The sequence below is a fragment of the Bubalus bubalis genome, chromosome 8, assembly GCF_019923935.1.
Source record: "Bubalus bubalis isolate 160015118507 breed Murrah chromosome 8, NDDB_SH_1, whole genome shotgun sequence".
In the NCBI taxonomy this organism is placed as follows: Eukaryota; Metazoa; Chordata; class Mammalia; order Artiodactyla; family Bovidae; genus Bubalus; species Bubalus bubalis.
The window spans coordinates 23,367,187-23,382,540 of NC_059164.1; the positions used below are offsets into that span (position 1 = coordinate 23,367,187).

A 15,354-nucleotide genomic window follows, 5' to 3' on the forward strand; every position below is an offset into this window, starting at 1 on the left:
GGTCAGTGATGCCATTCAGCCAGCTCATCCTCTGTCGTCCCCTTCTCCTCCTGCCCCAAATCCCTCCCAGCATTGGAGTCTTTTCCAGTGAGTCAGCTCTTTGCATGAGGTGGCCACAGTACTGGAGTTTCAGCTTTAGCATCATTCCTTCCAAAGAAATCCCAGGGCTGATCTCCTTCAGAATGGACTGGTTGGATCTCCTTGCAGTTTAAAAGCATCAATTATTCGGCACTCAGCCTTCTTCACAGTCCAACTCTCACAACCATACATGACCACAGGAAAAACCATAGCCTTGACTAGACGGACCTTTGTTGGCAAAGTAATGTCGCTGCTTCAAGGAGTAAGCGTCTTTTAATTTCATGGCTGCAGTCACCATCTGCAGTGATTTTGGAGCCCCCAAAAATAAAGTCTGACAAAGTTTCCACTGTTTCCCTATCTATTTCCCATGAAGTGATGGGGCCACCACCATAGAGGAAAACAAAAGTCTGATAGCATTTCTTAAAGGCATGATTGAAAATTTTAGTGCCTGAAATTTTTTCTGCTTTTTAGCCAGTGGGAGAAACAAAAGCAGGCTTCCAGTAAGCATATCATGTACTCAAGGAAGGAAAACGACTTGTGCCAGGTGATAATTTGGATACCTGTGTTACTATGCCTTTTAGTTTGGCTTTAGAAAAATCACTTCATTTTCATGCTCAAATAGCTGATGTGATTTAGTTAAACACATAAATAAAAAAAAGAAGCTGATCGTATCTTATCAAATAAGAACTAACAAAGACTTACCAAATAACTATATTTATAAAGGAAAAAGTTCTTATTGCAGTTATTTTTATTAAAAATTTATATACACATATAGCTAGAGAGAAAAATTGTAGGCAAATGTATTACACTAACTCACCTTATATTCATAAGGTGAGTTCTGATTTCCGTTAACCTCAGCTATCTTTACTTTTCAAACAATTAATTTGACAGAAGAAATAACAGATGTTCTTTGGCTATTACCTTCAGAAAGGAGATCCCCATCGCCAGAATTTATAATCATTTGGCACAATCTATTAAAGGAATGAAAAGATACCCCCTATCGGAGCTCCAGCTTGCTCATTGTGGATAAAACAAATACAAGATCCAAATTTAACTTCACTTTCAAAGGCATAGGAGTCGGTCTCTTAACGTGTCTTGCCTATTTTTAAAATTTTTATGATGGTAAATAAACCCTGGAAAATTCCTTCTTAGATTTTACCACCTGAAACTGCAGCTGTTGGCTGCCGCTATCAAAGCCTCACAACTCCAAACTCACGTGCAAACCTCATCAAGGGCAGACATTTCTAATTGATTCCAGAAGTATTTCTTTTGCTGAGATCAGGGGGCAAAGGAAGAATAATGAGCAGCTTTTTAGAGGGAATTGGGGGTTAGGGTGTTGAGGGGAGGGGGAGGGGAGTTTTTAAAATCTCAGGTTTGGCCAGAAATGCATAGCAATTTTACGGTCAATTGGCAAGAGCATCTGGAACCAGGCATTCTGGCCTCATAGTTGATGGTAGTGAAACCAGCTCACAGGCAACAGCAAGCCCATAATGAGTCTCTGTCATGTTCTAGTGGAAACCATGTTGACATTCTGCCAAATATCCCTGCACCTTTTTCTTGGGGTCAGGATTCCCCTTAGAGCCCTCATCTAGTATATGAAATCCTGTTCACCCATGGATCTTATTTTAGCCATTTTTAAAGGCAATGCCAAAAGAAGACTAAAAATTAGAACTCATGTGTGTTTAATTCCTTGAATGCAGACAAGGCTTTATAACACAAGGCTGTGTTTGCTTTCATTGGCGGGGGGTGGGGGGGTATATTTCAAACACAGCGGGCAATCTTGTTAGTGCATGGAGGGTGTTGGATGCTCAGGTCATAAATCATAGCACAGCGCATGGCACACTCAGGCTAGAGAAGGCAGAATTCGAGGCTCTTTGTTATTTCAAATGTATGACAGGTGATTATAAAAAGGGACGGGATTTCTTCTTTTTTTTCTTTTTTCTTAATGCCAAGTCAAAAACCAAGGTGATGTGGAAATAATTTCTTATGAGTAAATGATGTTTACCTTAAGCTGCTGCTCGTAATTCACTATGCTGACATTGGTAGATTACGCCCACAAATAAGGCAGGTAAAAGGATAGCCATGAAAAATGTAGAGTTATGTGACTCACCAGGACGGAAACTGGTTCCACTGAACCAGGGAGGGGCTATGCAGAATGCTAGACTTCTAACATTCCTATACTTCTGTTTTTATCTAAGCAATATGATTAAGAGAGATGGTATCAATTTTAGAAGTCACTCGGAATTCCAAAGTTTGTGATACTGAAAAAAATTCAACATATTTGCTCTTGTGGTTAATCTATTCTGGGCACTCCTATTTTCAAACAAGAAAAGTTAAGCAGGCAGAAAATCAAGACCAAGTAAAGAAACAAAAACTATACAGAGAGAAATGCATTGTAAAATATAGTTTATAAAAAACAATATATTCTTAGATAAAATTCTCCTCGAATCACCTATGCTCTGATAATTTGAGTATAAGTTAACAGAAATATATAAAATTATTAATAGTGTTCTTCATAATATACATAATATTAAAAGATGGGTAAAAAGTGCTTGATGGTGAAAATGACCTTGAAGTTATAGTATTTGCAAAAGCAACCATACTTGTTAGATGTCCATGCTTATACTTTTTAAATAAAAGCCTAAGGGAAAAGGGACGGGTGGGTAAAATATAAGATATCTATACCTCTTAATTTTGGGGCTTCCCTGGTGGCTCAGACGGTAAAGTGTCTGCTTGCAATGCGGGAGACCTGGGTTCGATTCCTGGGTCAGGAAGATCCCCTGGAGAAGGAAATGGCAACCCATTGCAGTATTCTTGCCTGGAGAATCCCATGGACGGGGGAGCCTGGTGAGCTACAGTCCAGGGGTCATGAAGAGTTGGATACGACTGAGCAACTTCACTTCAAAGGGGCCTCATATAAATCATCCTAATTAGTTTATTTTCACTTGCTACTTAGCCTGCTCTGCATTCAATGCATTAAATATTTTTTAAGTACTCTTATAAAACTGTAAATGAATGGACATGAGAGATACATATGCACTATGAATGAGTTTACACACATAAAGCTCTCTGCACAGGACCTGGAGCAGAGTATTTGCTATTTGTGTGTCATAATATACCTTCAAATATGCATATCTTTAGATACTAAATATACAAGGACTATAAGGGAAAGTTTTTGACATAAAAACATGTCAAAAGAAAAGGATGGGGAACACATGTATACCTGTGGCGGATTCATTTTGATATTTGGCAAAACTAATACAATTATGTAAAGTTTAAAAATAAAATAAAATTAAAAAAATAAAATAAAATAGCAAAAAAAAAAAAGAAAAGAAAGTGGCAGTAATACTTAATCTGAATTAGAGGTGAAGACAGAAAAATGGAAAAGTTTATTATCAGTTCAGTTCAGTTGGTCAGTTGTGTCTGACTCTTTGCAACCTCATGGACTGCAGCACACCAGGCCTCCCTGTCCATCACCAACTCCAGGAGCTTACTCAAACTCATGTCCATTGAGTCGGTGATGCCATCTAACCATCTCATCCTCTGTTGTCCCTTTTTCCTCCCACCTTTAATCTTTCCCAGAATCAAGGTCTTTTCAGTTCTTCGCATCAGGTGGCCAAGGTATTGGAGTTTCAGCTTCAGCATCAGTCCTTCCAATGAATATTCAGGACTAATTTCCTTTAGGATGGACTGGTTAGATCTCCTTGCAATCCAAGGGACTCTCGAGAGTCTTCTCCAACACCACAGTTCAAAATCATCAACTCTTCGGCACTCAGCTTTCTTTATGGTCCAACTCTCACATCCATATGTGACTACTGGAAAAACCATAGCTTTGACTAGGTAGACCTTGGTTGGCAAATAATGTCTCTGCTTTTTAATATGCTGTCTAGGTTAGTCATAGCTTTTTTCCCAAGGAGCGAGCATCTTTTAATTTCATGGCAGCAGTCACCATCGGTAGTGATTTTGGAGCCCTCCAAAATAAAGTCTGTCACTGTTTCCATTGCTTCCCCATATATTTGCCATCAAGTGATGGGACTGGACGCCATGATCTTAGTTTTTTGAATGTTGAGTTTTAAGCCAACTTTTTGACTTTCTTCTTTCACTTTCATCAAGAGGCTCTTTAGTTCTTTGCTTTCTGCAGTAAGGGTGGTGTCATCCAACTGCATGCCTGAGGTTATTGCTATTTCTCCTGGAAATCTTGATTCCAGCTTGTGCTTCATCCAGCCCAGTGTTTCTCATGATGTACTCTGCATAGAAGTTAAACATGCAGGGTGACAATATACAGCCTTGACGTATTTCTTTCCTGATTTGGAACCAGTCTGTTGTTCCATGTCCAGTTCTAACTGTTGCTTCCTGGCCTACATAGAGATTTCTCAGGAGGCAGGTCAGATGGTCTGGTATTCCCATCTCTTTAATAATTTTCCACAGTTTGTTGTGAACCACAAAGTCCAAGTTTATTATATGAAGACACAAAAAAATCTAAAGGAAATTTGCTAATAATATCAAAGTGTGTTTACTCTATTCTATTCTGTGGCTGTCTCATATTTTCCTCAACATAAAACTCTCTTATGTCCTATAAAACATATTCTCTTGTATGTCACATGTAAGTAGTTTTCAAATTTCTTAATGCACAGAGTACACAAGGTTTTACTTTCTGGAACTGTGATCTGGTTGGTGAAGTGGCTTACATTCACCTTCTGGATAAATAGCTAGTGGTGGTTTAGTCACTAAGTTGTGTCCAACTCTTGGAACCCTCCAGGCTACTCTGTCCATAGGATTTTCCAGGCAAGTACACTTGAGTGCATTGTTGTTTCCTTCTCCAGGGCATCTTCCTGACCCAGGGATAGAACTCGGGTTTCCTGCACTGCAGGCAGATTCTTTACTGACTGAGCTACCAGGGAAGCTCAGAGATAAATAGCTACTGAACAGAAAGTAATGGCTAATAATTGCATTGTTTAATAGAAGCCACATATTCTCTGTAACATAGCATCATAGATACAGAAGCTTTCCAGTACATTTTAGCAGTTTTGCTATGATGTAAAGCTTTTGAATTAATTTTAAGTTTGAGTACTGTCTCCTAAAATAGGATACAAGAAATTCTGATAGATGTATTTAAAACTTAGATAGGCAATAAGTGTTGATAAATAAGTCATGCTTGTGGAATTAAAGTTCACATTATATGTTAGTTTTATATTTTTTCATAATTATAGATAAGATTCACATAGACTTATGCTAGTAGTTACAAGAACTGTAGCTGGATACATTTAGCACTATGTATGGGGAAAAAAGTATATATTTATCTGAATTAGTAATAATGAATGATTTAGTAGTACCATCTTTATGTGTGGAGGTAGTATACAATTATATGGGCAACCAACTTCCTTATTCTTGCCTGGGGAATCCCATGGAGGGAGGAGCCTGGCAGACTACAGTCCGTGGGGTAGCAATGAGTTGGACACACCTTGAGTGACTTCACTTTCACTCTATGGAAATAAAATCCATCTGAGTTCAAAACAGGGGCAGCGAGACAAACTACAAGCTAGGGAAAGCTTTTTAACAAATGTGATGAAGGAATGGTATCCTACATAGAATTTCTTAAAAGAAGAACTAAATAACAACTGAATAGGGAAATGGGTAATGACATACACGTGCATATCACTGGAAAAGAAAACATAAATAACCAATAAAGATGGAATAATGGCCATCCTCAGTAATAAGCAAGAGAATAGTAATTAGGAATATAATGAGAAATCATTTAATGTCCAAAATGAACAAAAGTTAAGATATCTGACAATTTCAGTTTTGGAGAGGGAATGTATACTCTTTCAGTGGTAAATTTTAAAATCACTTTGGAAAACAAATTTGCATTCTCTTAAGAATGTAATCAGGCTACATTTCCTATAATCCAGCAATTCCATATCCAGCTGTATAACCCTAGAGAAACTCTATATATTTCACATTCACTAGATGTGTGCATGGATTTTCACTGTAGCATTGTAAAAGCTGGAAGCAAACACTGGAAAATGGGTACTGGATATAGTTATATAACATGTATATAATCTACAACCAATGCAACTAAAAGGATACATTTTAGAAAGAAGATGTTCAGTAAATTAAAGGAAATTGCAGGAAACTATGTATAATATGGTATCATTGTATTATGCTCAAAAAGTTTTTAAATAAATTAAATATTCTTTAGTTAATAAATTCAAGAATATATGAAAAAATTGGGGTTTGTATAGAAAAAACCATGGCAACATAAACGCACCATACAGAACAATGGCAGTATGTGTGGGAGTGTGAACTAGAGCAGGATCACCCAGGCAGCAGGTCATGGTGTTAATAATACCTCACTGGTATTGTAACATTTAGTTTTAAGGTGGGTGGCTTTAATTTTATTGTCTTTTAAAAGCTACTTTATATGATTTAGTGTATAATAAATACTATATAATGGGAAAAGTTATGAGTTGATATGAAGAAAATATTATTTAAAACAGAGCTATAATTCACAAATGCAAACTCTGTATAGTTGATATCATATTTGAGGCTTGAATAATATTAAAATAGATTAGTCAAAACTGTATACTATGAACGTTCATAAGTCAGTGTGTGTGTGTATGCATGTGTGTTATTTTCCCCCTTAAATCAATAAGTTAAGTTTATGGTAGACTAGCATGTATTTCCAGAGAAGGCAATGGCACCCCCACTCCAGTAGTCTTGCCTGGAAAATCCCATGGATGGAGGAGCCTGGTGGGCTGCAGTCCATAGAGTTGCTAAGAGTTGGACAGGACTGAAGCAACTTAGCAGCAGCAGCAGCAGCAGCAGCAGCATGTATTTCATGATTAAAAGTTGGGTGCAGTCTATTCTTTATATTCATTATGAGGCCAGGTGTATAGCTGAAAAAAAATCAACTAAGATGTCTTCAGACAAACATGTCTATGTCCTGTGATATACCAATCATCATTGTGAGATAAATTTAAATAATATAAAATCCATGTGTGGTAGACTGGACAATGGCCATAAATCCATGCTTACTCTTTTATAATTGACTATTCTTCTAATCAAGAGATGGAGTCTATTTTTCCACTCCTTGAACAGTGAGTAACTGGCCTAGTGATGTTCTTTGACCAATGGAATATGGCAGGAATGACACTTTTTGAGTTTCAGAGCCTGGGCTCCAAGAAGTGTGGCAGATTCCATTGTCACGAAACTGAAACTGCCACGTTAAAAACCTGGTCTGGTCTACTAGAGTGAGAGGTCTCACGGAGTGAAAATAAAGGTGTTCCCACTAACAGCCAGAATGGAGCCCCCTCATGTGACCTTTGTGTATGTCCAGCACAGCTGACCCCTAAGCCGCATATAATCTGATGAATGAGTTTGCATTAAAGCAGCAGTGGAAATACCACACAACTGTGAGAAATAAATCTTCATCATTTTAAGCCATTAAGTTTTGGGTTCTTTTTTATATAGAAGTAGATACCTTAAACACCAAAGAAGAAACTTAAAAGCTTCTGCACAACAAAGGAAACTCTAAGCAAGGTGAAAAGACAGCCTTCAGAATGGGACAAAATAATAGCAAATGAAGCAACTGACAAACAACTAATCTCAAAAATATACAAGCAACTCCTGCAGCTCAATTCCAGAAAAATAAACGACCCAATCAAAAAATGGGCCAAAGAACTAAATAGACATTTCTCCAAAGAAGACATCCAGATGGCTAACAAACACATGAAAAGATGCTCAACATCACTCATTATCAGAGAAATGCACATCAAACCCACTATGAGGTACCATTTCACGCCAGTCAGAATGGCTGCCATCCAAAAGTCTACAAGTAATAAATGCTGGAGAGGGTGTGGAGAAAAGGGAACCCTCTTCCACTGTTGGTGGGAATGCAAACTAGTACAGCCACTATGGAGAACAGTGTGGAGAGTCCTTAAAAAACTGGAAATAGAACTGCCTTATGATCCAGCAATCCCACTGCTGGGCATACACACTGAGGAAACCAGAAGGGAAAGAGACACGTGTACCCCAATGTTCATCGCAGCACTGTTTATAATAGCCAGGACATGGAAGCAACCTAGGTATCCATCAGCAGATGAATGGATAAGCAAGCTTTGGTACATATACACAATGGAGTATTACTCAGCCATTAAAAAGAATACATTTGAATCAGTTCTAATGAGGTGGATGAAACTGGAGCCTATTATACAGAGTGAAGTAAGCCAGAAAGAAAAACACCAATACAGTATACTAACGCATATATATGGAATTTAGAAAGATGATAACAATAACCCTGTATACGAGACAGCAAAAGAGACACTGATGTATAGAACAGTCTTTTAGACTCTGTGGGAGAGGGAGAGGGTGGGATGATTTGGGAGAATGGCATTGAAATATGTATAATATCATATATGAAACGAGTTGCCATTTCAGGTTCAATGCACGATACTGGATGCTTGGGGCTTGTGCACTGGGATGACCCAGAGGGATGGTATGGGGAGGGAGGAAGGAGGAGGGTTCAGGATGGGCAACACGTGTATGCCTGTGGCAGATCCATTTCGATATATGGCAGAACCAATACAATATTGTAAAGTTTAAAAAAAAAATAAAATTAAAAAAAAAAAAAAGGATTGCATGAGCCATGGAAATTTGCAGAAATGTGGAGGCACGGTGACTCCCAGGGGCTCATGATCTACTTGGGAAAGTTACACTTACAGATATATACAGAGCCCACATTCACTGAGTCATTGTGTTCCAGGAACTATGGTGAATGATTTCATACATATATCATTTAAAAATGCACACATATTTATAAATAAAGGACAACACAATAAAAAAAAAAGAAGAAGAAAGGAAGATCTACGAAATGTGATACCAAGAACTGCTAAGCCTCTCTTCACTTTCTGATGCATGTATTTTAATCAACCATTTGGATAACAAGGGACTTCTGACTACCTATGACTTGTCATTTGCAGTCACTCAAAATTCAGAATTCTACGTCAGGTGAAAATTCCAGCAACTTGCTCTCCTCCATTTTGGTGAGTAACAGCTATCAAGTAGGGAATGTCAGTGTCCACTCAATAGTTACTGAATCAATAAATAGGTGTTAAAGAGTCTTGACTATATTGTCTTGACCATATTCTATTGGCCAGAAGCATCCATAAGTCTCACCCACACTCTGGGGAAGGGAGTACACAGGCTGACAGGTCATAAACAGCAGTGGCAGGAATCATGGGGCCACTCAAGGTTCTGAGTGTCACAGTTAGAGAAGGTACAGACAAGAACTCACATAAATACATACATATATATATATATATTTATATGTGTGTGTTAATATTATACACATTTATATATTTAAATGGGAGAAGGCAATGGCACCCCACTCCAGTACTCTTGCCTGGAAAATCCCATGGATGGAGGAGCCTGGTAGGCTGCAGTCCATGGGGTTGCACAGAGTCGGACACGACTGAAGTGACTTAGCAGCATATATTTAAATATATATATATTTCCACTACTTTCCTTCTTGTTTGCTGTATTTTATAAACATATATATTTATAAAACATGTATATATATATATATTAGATAATGATAGATAGTAAAGTGAAAAACAAGTCAGGAGCAGAGGAGGCAAAATTAGAAAATAACAACAAAAATGATGCCCAAGGAAGGCTGGTGGCATTTCAGTTCAGACCTGATATAAGGGGAATGACAGGTGGATTTCTGGGAAAGAACAGGTAAAGGCAAAATCAAAAGCAAAGTTTCAAGACAGGTTAGAGTGAGCACATTTGTAGAGCACTGCACATGCCTGGAATTCAACAAGCAAGAAGGCAAGTAGTGGAAATATTTTTGGAGGCTCCAAAATCACTGATGATGGTGACCACAGCCATAAAATTAAAAGACACTTCCTCCTTAAAAGAAAAGCTATGACCAAAAAGCTAGACAACATATTAAAAAGCAGAGACATTACTTTACCAACAAAGGTCCATCTAGTCAAAGCTATGGTTTTTCCAGTAGTCACATATGGATGTGAGAGTTGGACTACAAATAAAGCTGAGCACCTAAGAAATTGATGCTTTTGAAATGTGGTGTTGGAGAAGACTCTTGAGAGTCCCTTGGACTGCAAGGAGATCCAACCAGTCCATCCTAAAGGAAATCAGTCCTCAGTATTCAGTGGAAGGACTGATGCTGAAGCTGAAACTCCAATACCTTGGCCACCTGATGCAAAGAACCGACTCATTGAAAAAGACCCTGATGCTGGGAACTATTGAAGGCAGGAGGAAAAGGGTACAACAGAGGATGAGATGGTTGTATGGCATCACCAACTCAATGGACATGAGTTTGAGTAAGCTCTGGGAGTTGCTGATGGACAGGGAAGGCTGGTATGCTGCAGTCCATGAGGTCACAAAGAGTCGGACATGACTGAGCAACGGAACTGAACTGATCCTAGATGAGCCCAGCTGTAACAGGTAAAAGCCTTTAAAAGAGGGTCTGAGCCTTCCCTGAAGTGCGAGTTTCTCCTTGGAGCCTGATGAAGCAGACTGTCATGCGGAGGAAGCCCACATGGCCAGGACCCACAGGTGGCCTCGGGGACCTCAAGGGCAGCCTCCAGTCAAAAGCACCAGAAAGTGAGGTCCTAAGCCATATGACTGTAAAGCAATGAATTCTGTCAACAACCTGAGAGAGCTGGAAGTGGATTTTTCCAAAGGTAAATCTCAAGATGAAAACACAATCTAACCAACACCTGCAATGCAGCCTTTGAGACCCAGAGCAGAGAGATGAGTATGAAGTTTAAACAGTGCCTGACCTCCCAATCTCTGGAAACTGTTAGACAGCGAATGTGTTTAGTACTAAGTGATTACATTTGTGTAAGTTTTTCCAGAAATCAAAAATTAACACTACACTTATTAAAATCAAGCTCCACATAGACAAGGCTTTTGCTGTGCTTTTGCCCAGCCCAGGCAATCAGTGAATACTGAACAAACGTTTCTTTTTGTCATTTAGAGCATTAGGCAAGCTGGTTCTGTCTTCTGCAAGGATTTATTTATCTAGGCTTTTGTTACTAGGTTCATCTCACCACTCAGACTGTTCATGGTCACCCCTGCTTCCAGACCTTTCCCTGTAATCTCCCTTCAGTCAGTCAAATGCTCTTCACCTTCCCCTCTGCTTGTTCAAGTCCTACCCACCTCTTGTGTGCATCTTCAGCAGACACAAATTTGTTTACCATTTAAAAATGATGGGGCTTCCCTCGTGGCTCAGATGGTAAAGGATCTGCTCCAGGTTCTGTCCCTGTGTCATAAAAATCCTCTGGAGAAGAGAATGGCTACCCAGTCCAATATTCTTGCCTGGAGAATGGCATGAACAAGGCTACAGTCCATGGGGTTGCAAAGAATCGGACATGACTGAGCCAGTAACACTTTTTACAGTGATATGCTTCCATCTGAATGATTTCAACAAAAAGTGTAAATCAGATTAAAAAAATTTTTGCCATCTAAATTTATAGACATGGCATGTTCTTTTGGAATCAACTAATAAGCAGATATTCTCAGGTTCATGTTTTCATTGCTTTAAATGACCTGGTCCTCCAAGTATTATTTTATTACATTATTTTTTTAAACATGCTAAATAAAAATAATACATAAATAAGAGTGATTGCTTTTGAGATGGCTAAATTATGCTTAATGATTGAAACTAAAATTATAACCTACTAAATGTGATTCTAAATGTACGTGGAGAAAATATTTTAACAATTATGTTACAAATATGGGAGGATAAAGTGACATAAATGGTAATAAGATGTCTACATTGTATTTTAGCTAGTTAAAATGATGACACAGATTGTGAAAAGTTATGTACATGTGAAATAAAAACTATAGCACATATGTAAAAAGCTACTAGGAAACACTATGTAAAGAACAAAATAAAATCTTAAAAGAGATTCCAGTATTCCAGAAGACAGATAATGGAGCAGAATAGATAACTTGGAAATAGATCCACACTAATATGCCCAACTGCTTTTTAACAAAGTGCAAAAGCACTTTGACGAAGAGTAAAACAACTGTCCGTTACCTTATTACCAATAAAAGCTTTAACTTTTTAATCAAAATTTGTAATTTTTCATATTTTACCTTCTTAATGTTAAAACTTCATTATGTCAATCAATTGGTTTTCTATCTTTCAAAATAAGGTGTATTTGAAAGCCTAAAACATTGAACATCATTTAAAATCTACAAATATATATGTGTATATGCTTCATTGCACTTTACTATAGATAAACAAAGGTCTTTGTAAAACAAAAATTGTCTCAGAATAATAATTTTTTGACAGCTAGGTATATTTTTCATTTTCTGTTTGATGCCTTTTTCTAGATTAGGATCCTTTAGTTTATTTTTTTAATTTAAATTGATTTATTTTAATTGGAGGCTAATTACTTTACAATATTGTATTGGTTTTGCCATACATCAACATGAATCCGCCACGGGTGTACACATGTTCCCCATCCTGAACCCCCCTCCCACCTCCCTCCCCATACCATCCCTCTGGTTTATCCCAGTGCACCAGCCCCAAGCATCCCGTATCCTGTATCAAAACTGGACTGGCAATTCGTTTCTTATTTGGTATTATACTTGTTTCAATGCCATGCTCCCAAATCATCCCCCACCCCATCTCCCACAGAGTCCAAAAGACTGTTCTATACATCTGTGTCTCAATTGTTCACTCGCATACAGGGTTATCATTACCGTTCTTTCTAAATTTCATATATATGCGTTAGTATACTGTACTGGTGTTTTCCTTTCTGGCTTACTTCACTCTGTATAATAGGCTCCAGTTTCATCCACCTCATTAGAACTGATTCAACTGTATTCTTTTTAATGGCTGAGTAATACTCCATTGTGTATATGTACCACCGCTTTCTTATCCATTCATCTGCTGATGGATACCTAGGTTGCTTCCATGTCCTGGCTATTATCAATAGTGCTGCGATGAACATTGGGGTACACGTGTCTCTTTCAATTCTGGTTTCCTCAGTGTGTATGCTCAGCTGTGGGATTGCTGGGTCATAACGCAGTTCTATTTCCAGTTTTTTAAGGAATCTCCACACTGTTCTCCATAGCGGCTGTACTAGTTTGCATTCCCACCAACAGTGTAAGAGGGTTCCCTTTTCTCCACACCCTCTCCAGCATTTATTGCTTGTAGACTTTTGGATGGCAGCCATTCTGACTGGCGTGAAATGGTACCTCATTGTGGGTTTGATTTGCATTTCTCTGATAATGAGTGATGTTGAGCATCTTTTCATGTGTTTGTTAGCCATCTGGATGTCTTCTTTGGAGAAATGTCTATTTAGTTCTTTGGCCCATTTTTTGATTGGGTCGTTTATTTTTCTGGAATTGAGCTGCAGGAGTTGCTTGTATATTTTTGAGATTAGTTGTTTGTCAGTTGCTTCATTTGCTATTATTTTGTCCCATTCTGAAGGCTGTCTTTTCACCTTGCTTAGAGTTTCCTTTGTTGTGCAGAAGCTTTTCATTTTAATTAGGTCCCATTTGTTTATTTTTGCTTTTATTTCCAGTATTCTGGGAGGTGGGTCATAGAGGATCCTGCTGTGATGTATGTTGGAGAGTGTTTTGCCTATGTTTTCCTCTAGGAGTTTTATAGTTTCTGGTCTTACATTTAGATCTTTAATCCATTTTGAGTTTATTTTTGTGTATGGTGTTAGAAAGTGTTCTAGTTTCATTGTTTTACAATTGGTTGACCAGTTTTCCCAGCACCACTTGTTAAACAGATTGTCTTTTCTCCATTGTATATTCTTGCCTCCTTTGTCAAAGATAAGGTGTCCATAGGTGTGTGGATTTATCTCTGGGCTTTCTATTTTGTTCCATTGATCTATATTTCTGTCTTTGTGCCAGTACCATACAGTCTTGATTACTGTGGCTTTGTAGTATAGCCTGAAGTCAGGCAGGTTGATTCCTCCAGTTCCATTCTTCTTTCTCAAGATTGCTTTGGCTATTCGAGGGTTTTTGTATTTCCATACAAATTGTGAAATTATTTGTTCTAGCTCTGTGAAAAATACCATTGGTAGCTTGATAGGGATAGCATTGAATCTATAGATTGCTTTGGGTAGTATACTCATTTTCACTATATTGATTCTTCCGATCCATAAACATGGTGTATTTCTCCATCTATTAGTGTCCTCTTTGATTTCTTTCACCAGTGTTTTATAATTTTCTATATATAGGTCTTTAGTTTCTTTAGGTAGATATATTCCTAAGTATCTTGTTCTTTTCATTGCAATGGTGAATGGAACTGTTTGCTTAATTTATCTTTCTATTTTCTCATTATTAGTATATAGGAATGCAAGGGATTTCTGTGTGTTGATTTTATATCCTGCAACTTTACTATATTCATTGATTAGCTCTAGTAATTTACTAGTGGAGTCTTTAGGGTTTTCTATGTAGAGGATCATGTCATCTGCAAACAGTGAGAGTTTTACTTCTTCTTTTCCAATTTGGATTCCTTTTATTTCTTTTTCTGCTCCGCTGTTCAAAATATTATTTTAAATGTATGTATATAGTTTGTATTCAGAAGGCAATGGCACCCAACTCCAGTACTCTTGCCTGGAAAATCCCATGGATGGAGGAGCCTGGAAGGCTGCAGTCAATGGGGTCGCTGAGGGTTGGACACAACTGAGTGACTTCATTTTCACTTTTCACTTTCATGCATTGGAGAAGGAAATGGCAACCCAGTCCACTGTTATTTCCTGGAGAATCCCAGGGACGGGGTAGCCTGGTGGGCTGCTGTCTATGGGGTTGCACAGAGTCGGACACAACTGAAGTGACTTAGTAGTAGTATGTAGTTTGTATGTGTATATGATATAGATAAGTTGATACAATTATTACTTACATGCCAGATATTATGGTAGGTTTTACAGACTATCTTCTTACTCCTTTGAATATAAAAATCAACTTTAATATGTTTTTTATCCTCCTTTTTCATGGAGGGAACTAAGATGTGGTTATTTTAGATAATCACTAAAGGTCATAAAACCAATTGGCAGAGCTGGAGATGACACTTACTTAGAGTTGTGTGACTTCAATGTTGTTTTTTTTTTTTTCCCTCCAGTATTCTCAACTATCTCCTTCATTAAATAAAAAGTTACATGAAACAAAATATATGCAAACAAGTATTTCTCATTATCTTATATACCTATATACTTATCAAAATATCTACTCATCTTTCACTTTGCTACCTTCTGTTTATGTGTCTACAAGGTTAGACAC

General features: G+C 37.8%; 1 protein-coding gene across 3 annotated transcripts in view; it reads right to left on the minus strand.

Annotated features, from left to right (window-relative positions):
- AGMO (alkylglycerol monooxygenase) overlaps positions 1–15,354 on the minus strand; it is a 392,091-nt gene that overhangs the window by 161,854 nt on the left and 214,883 nt on the right. For 2 of the 3 annotated variants that reach the window (XM_025290926.2, XM_006066995.3), the window contains one exon: positions 2,670–2,858. The exons of the other annotated variant lie outside the window; for it this stretch is intronic. In XM_025290926.2, coding sequence (XP_025146711.2) covers positions 2,685–2,858 — 174 coding nt within the window. In that variant the 3' untranslated portion in view covers positions 2,670–2,684. Of the gene's footprint in view, positions 1–2,669; positions 2,859–15,354 lie in introns of those variants that run through there. 3 annotated transcript variants of the gene reach the window in all.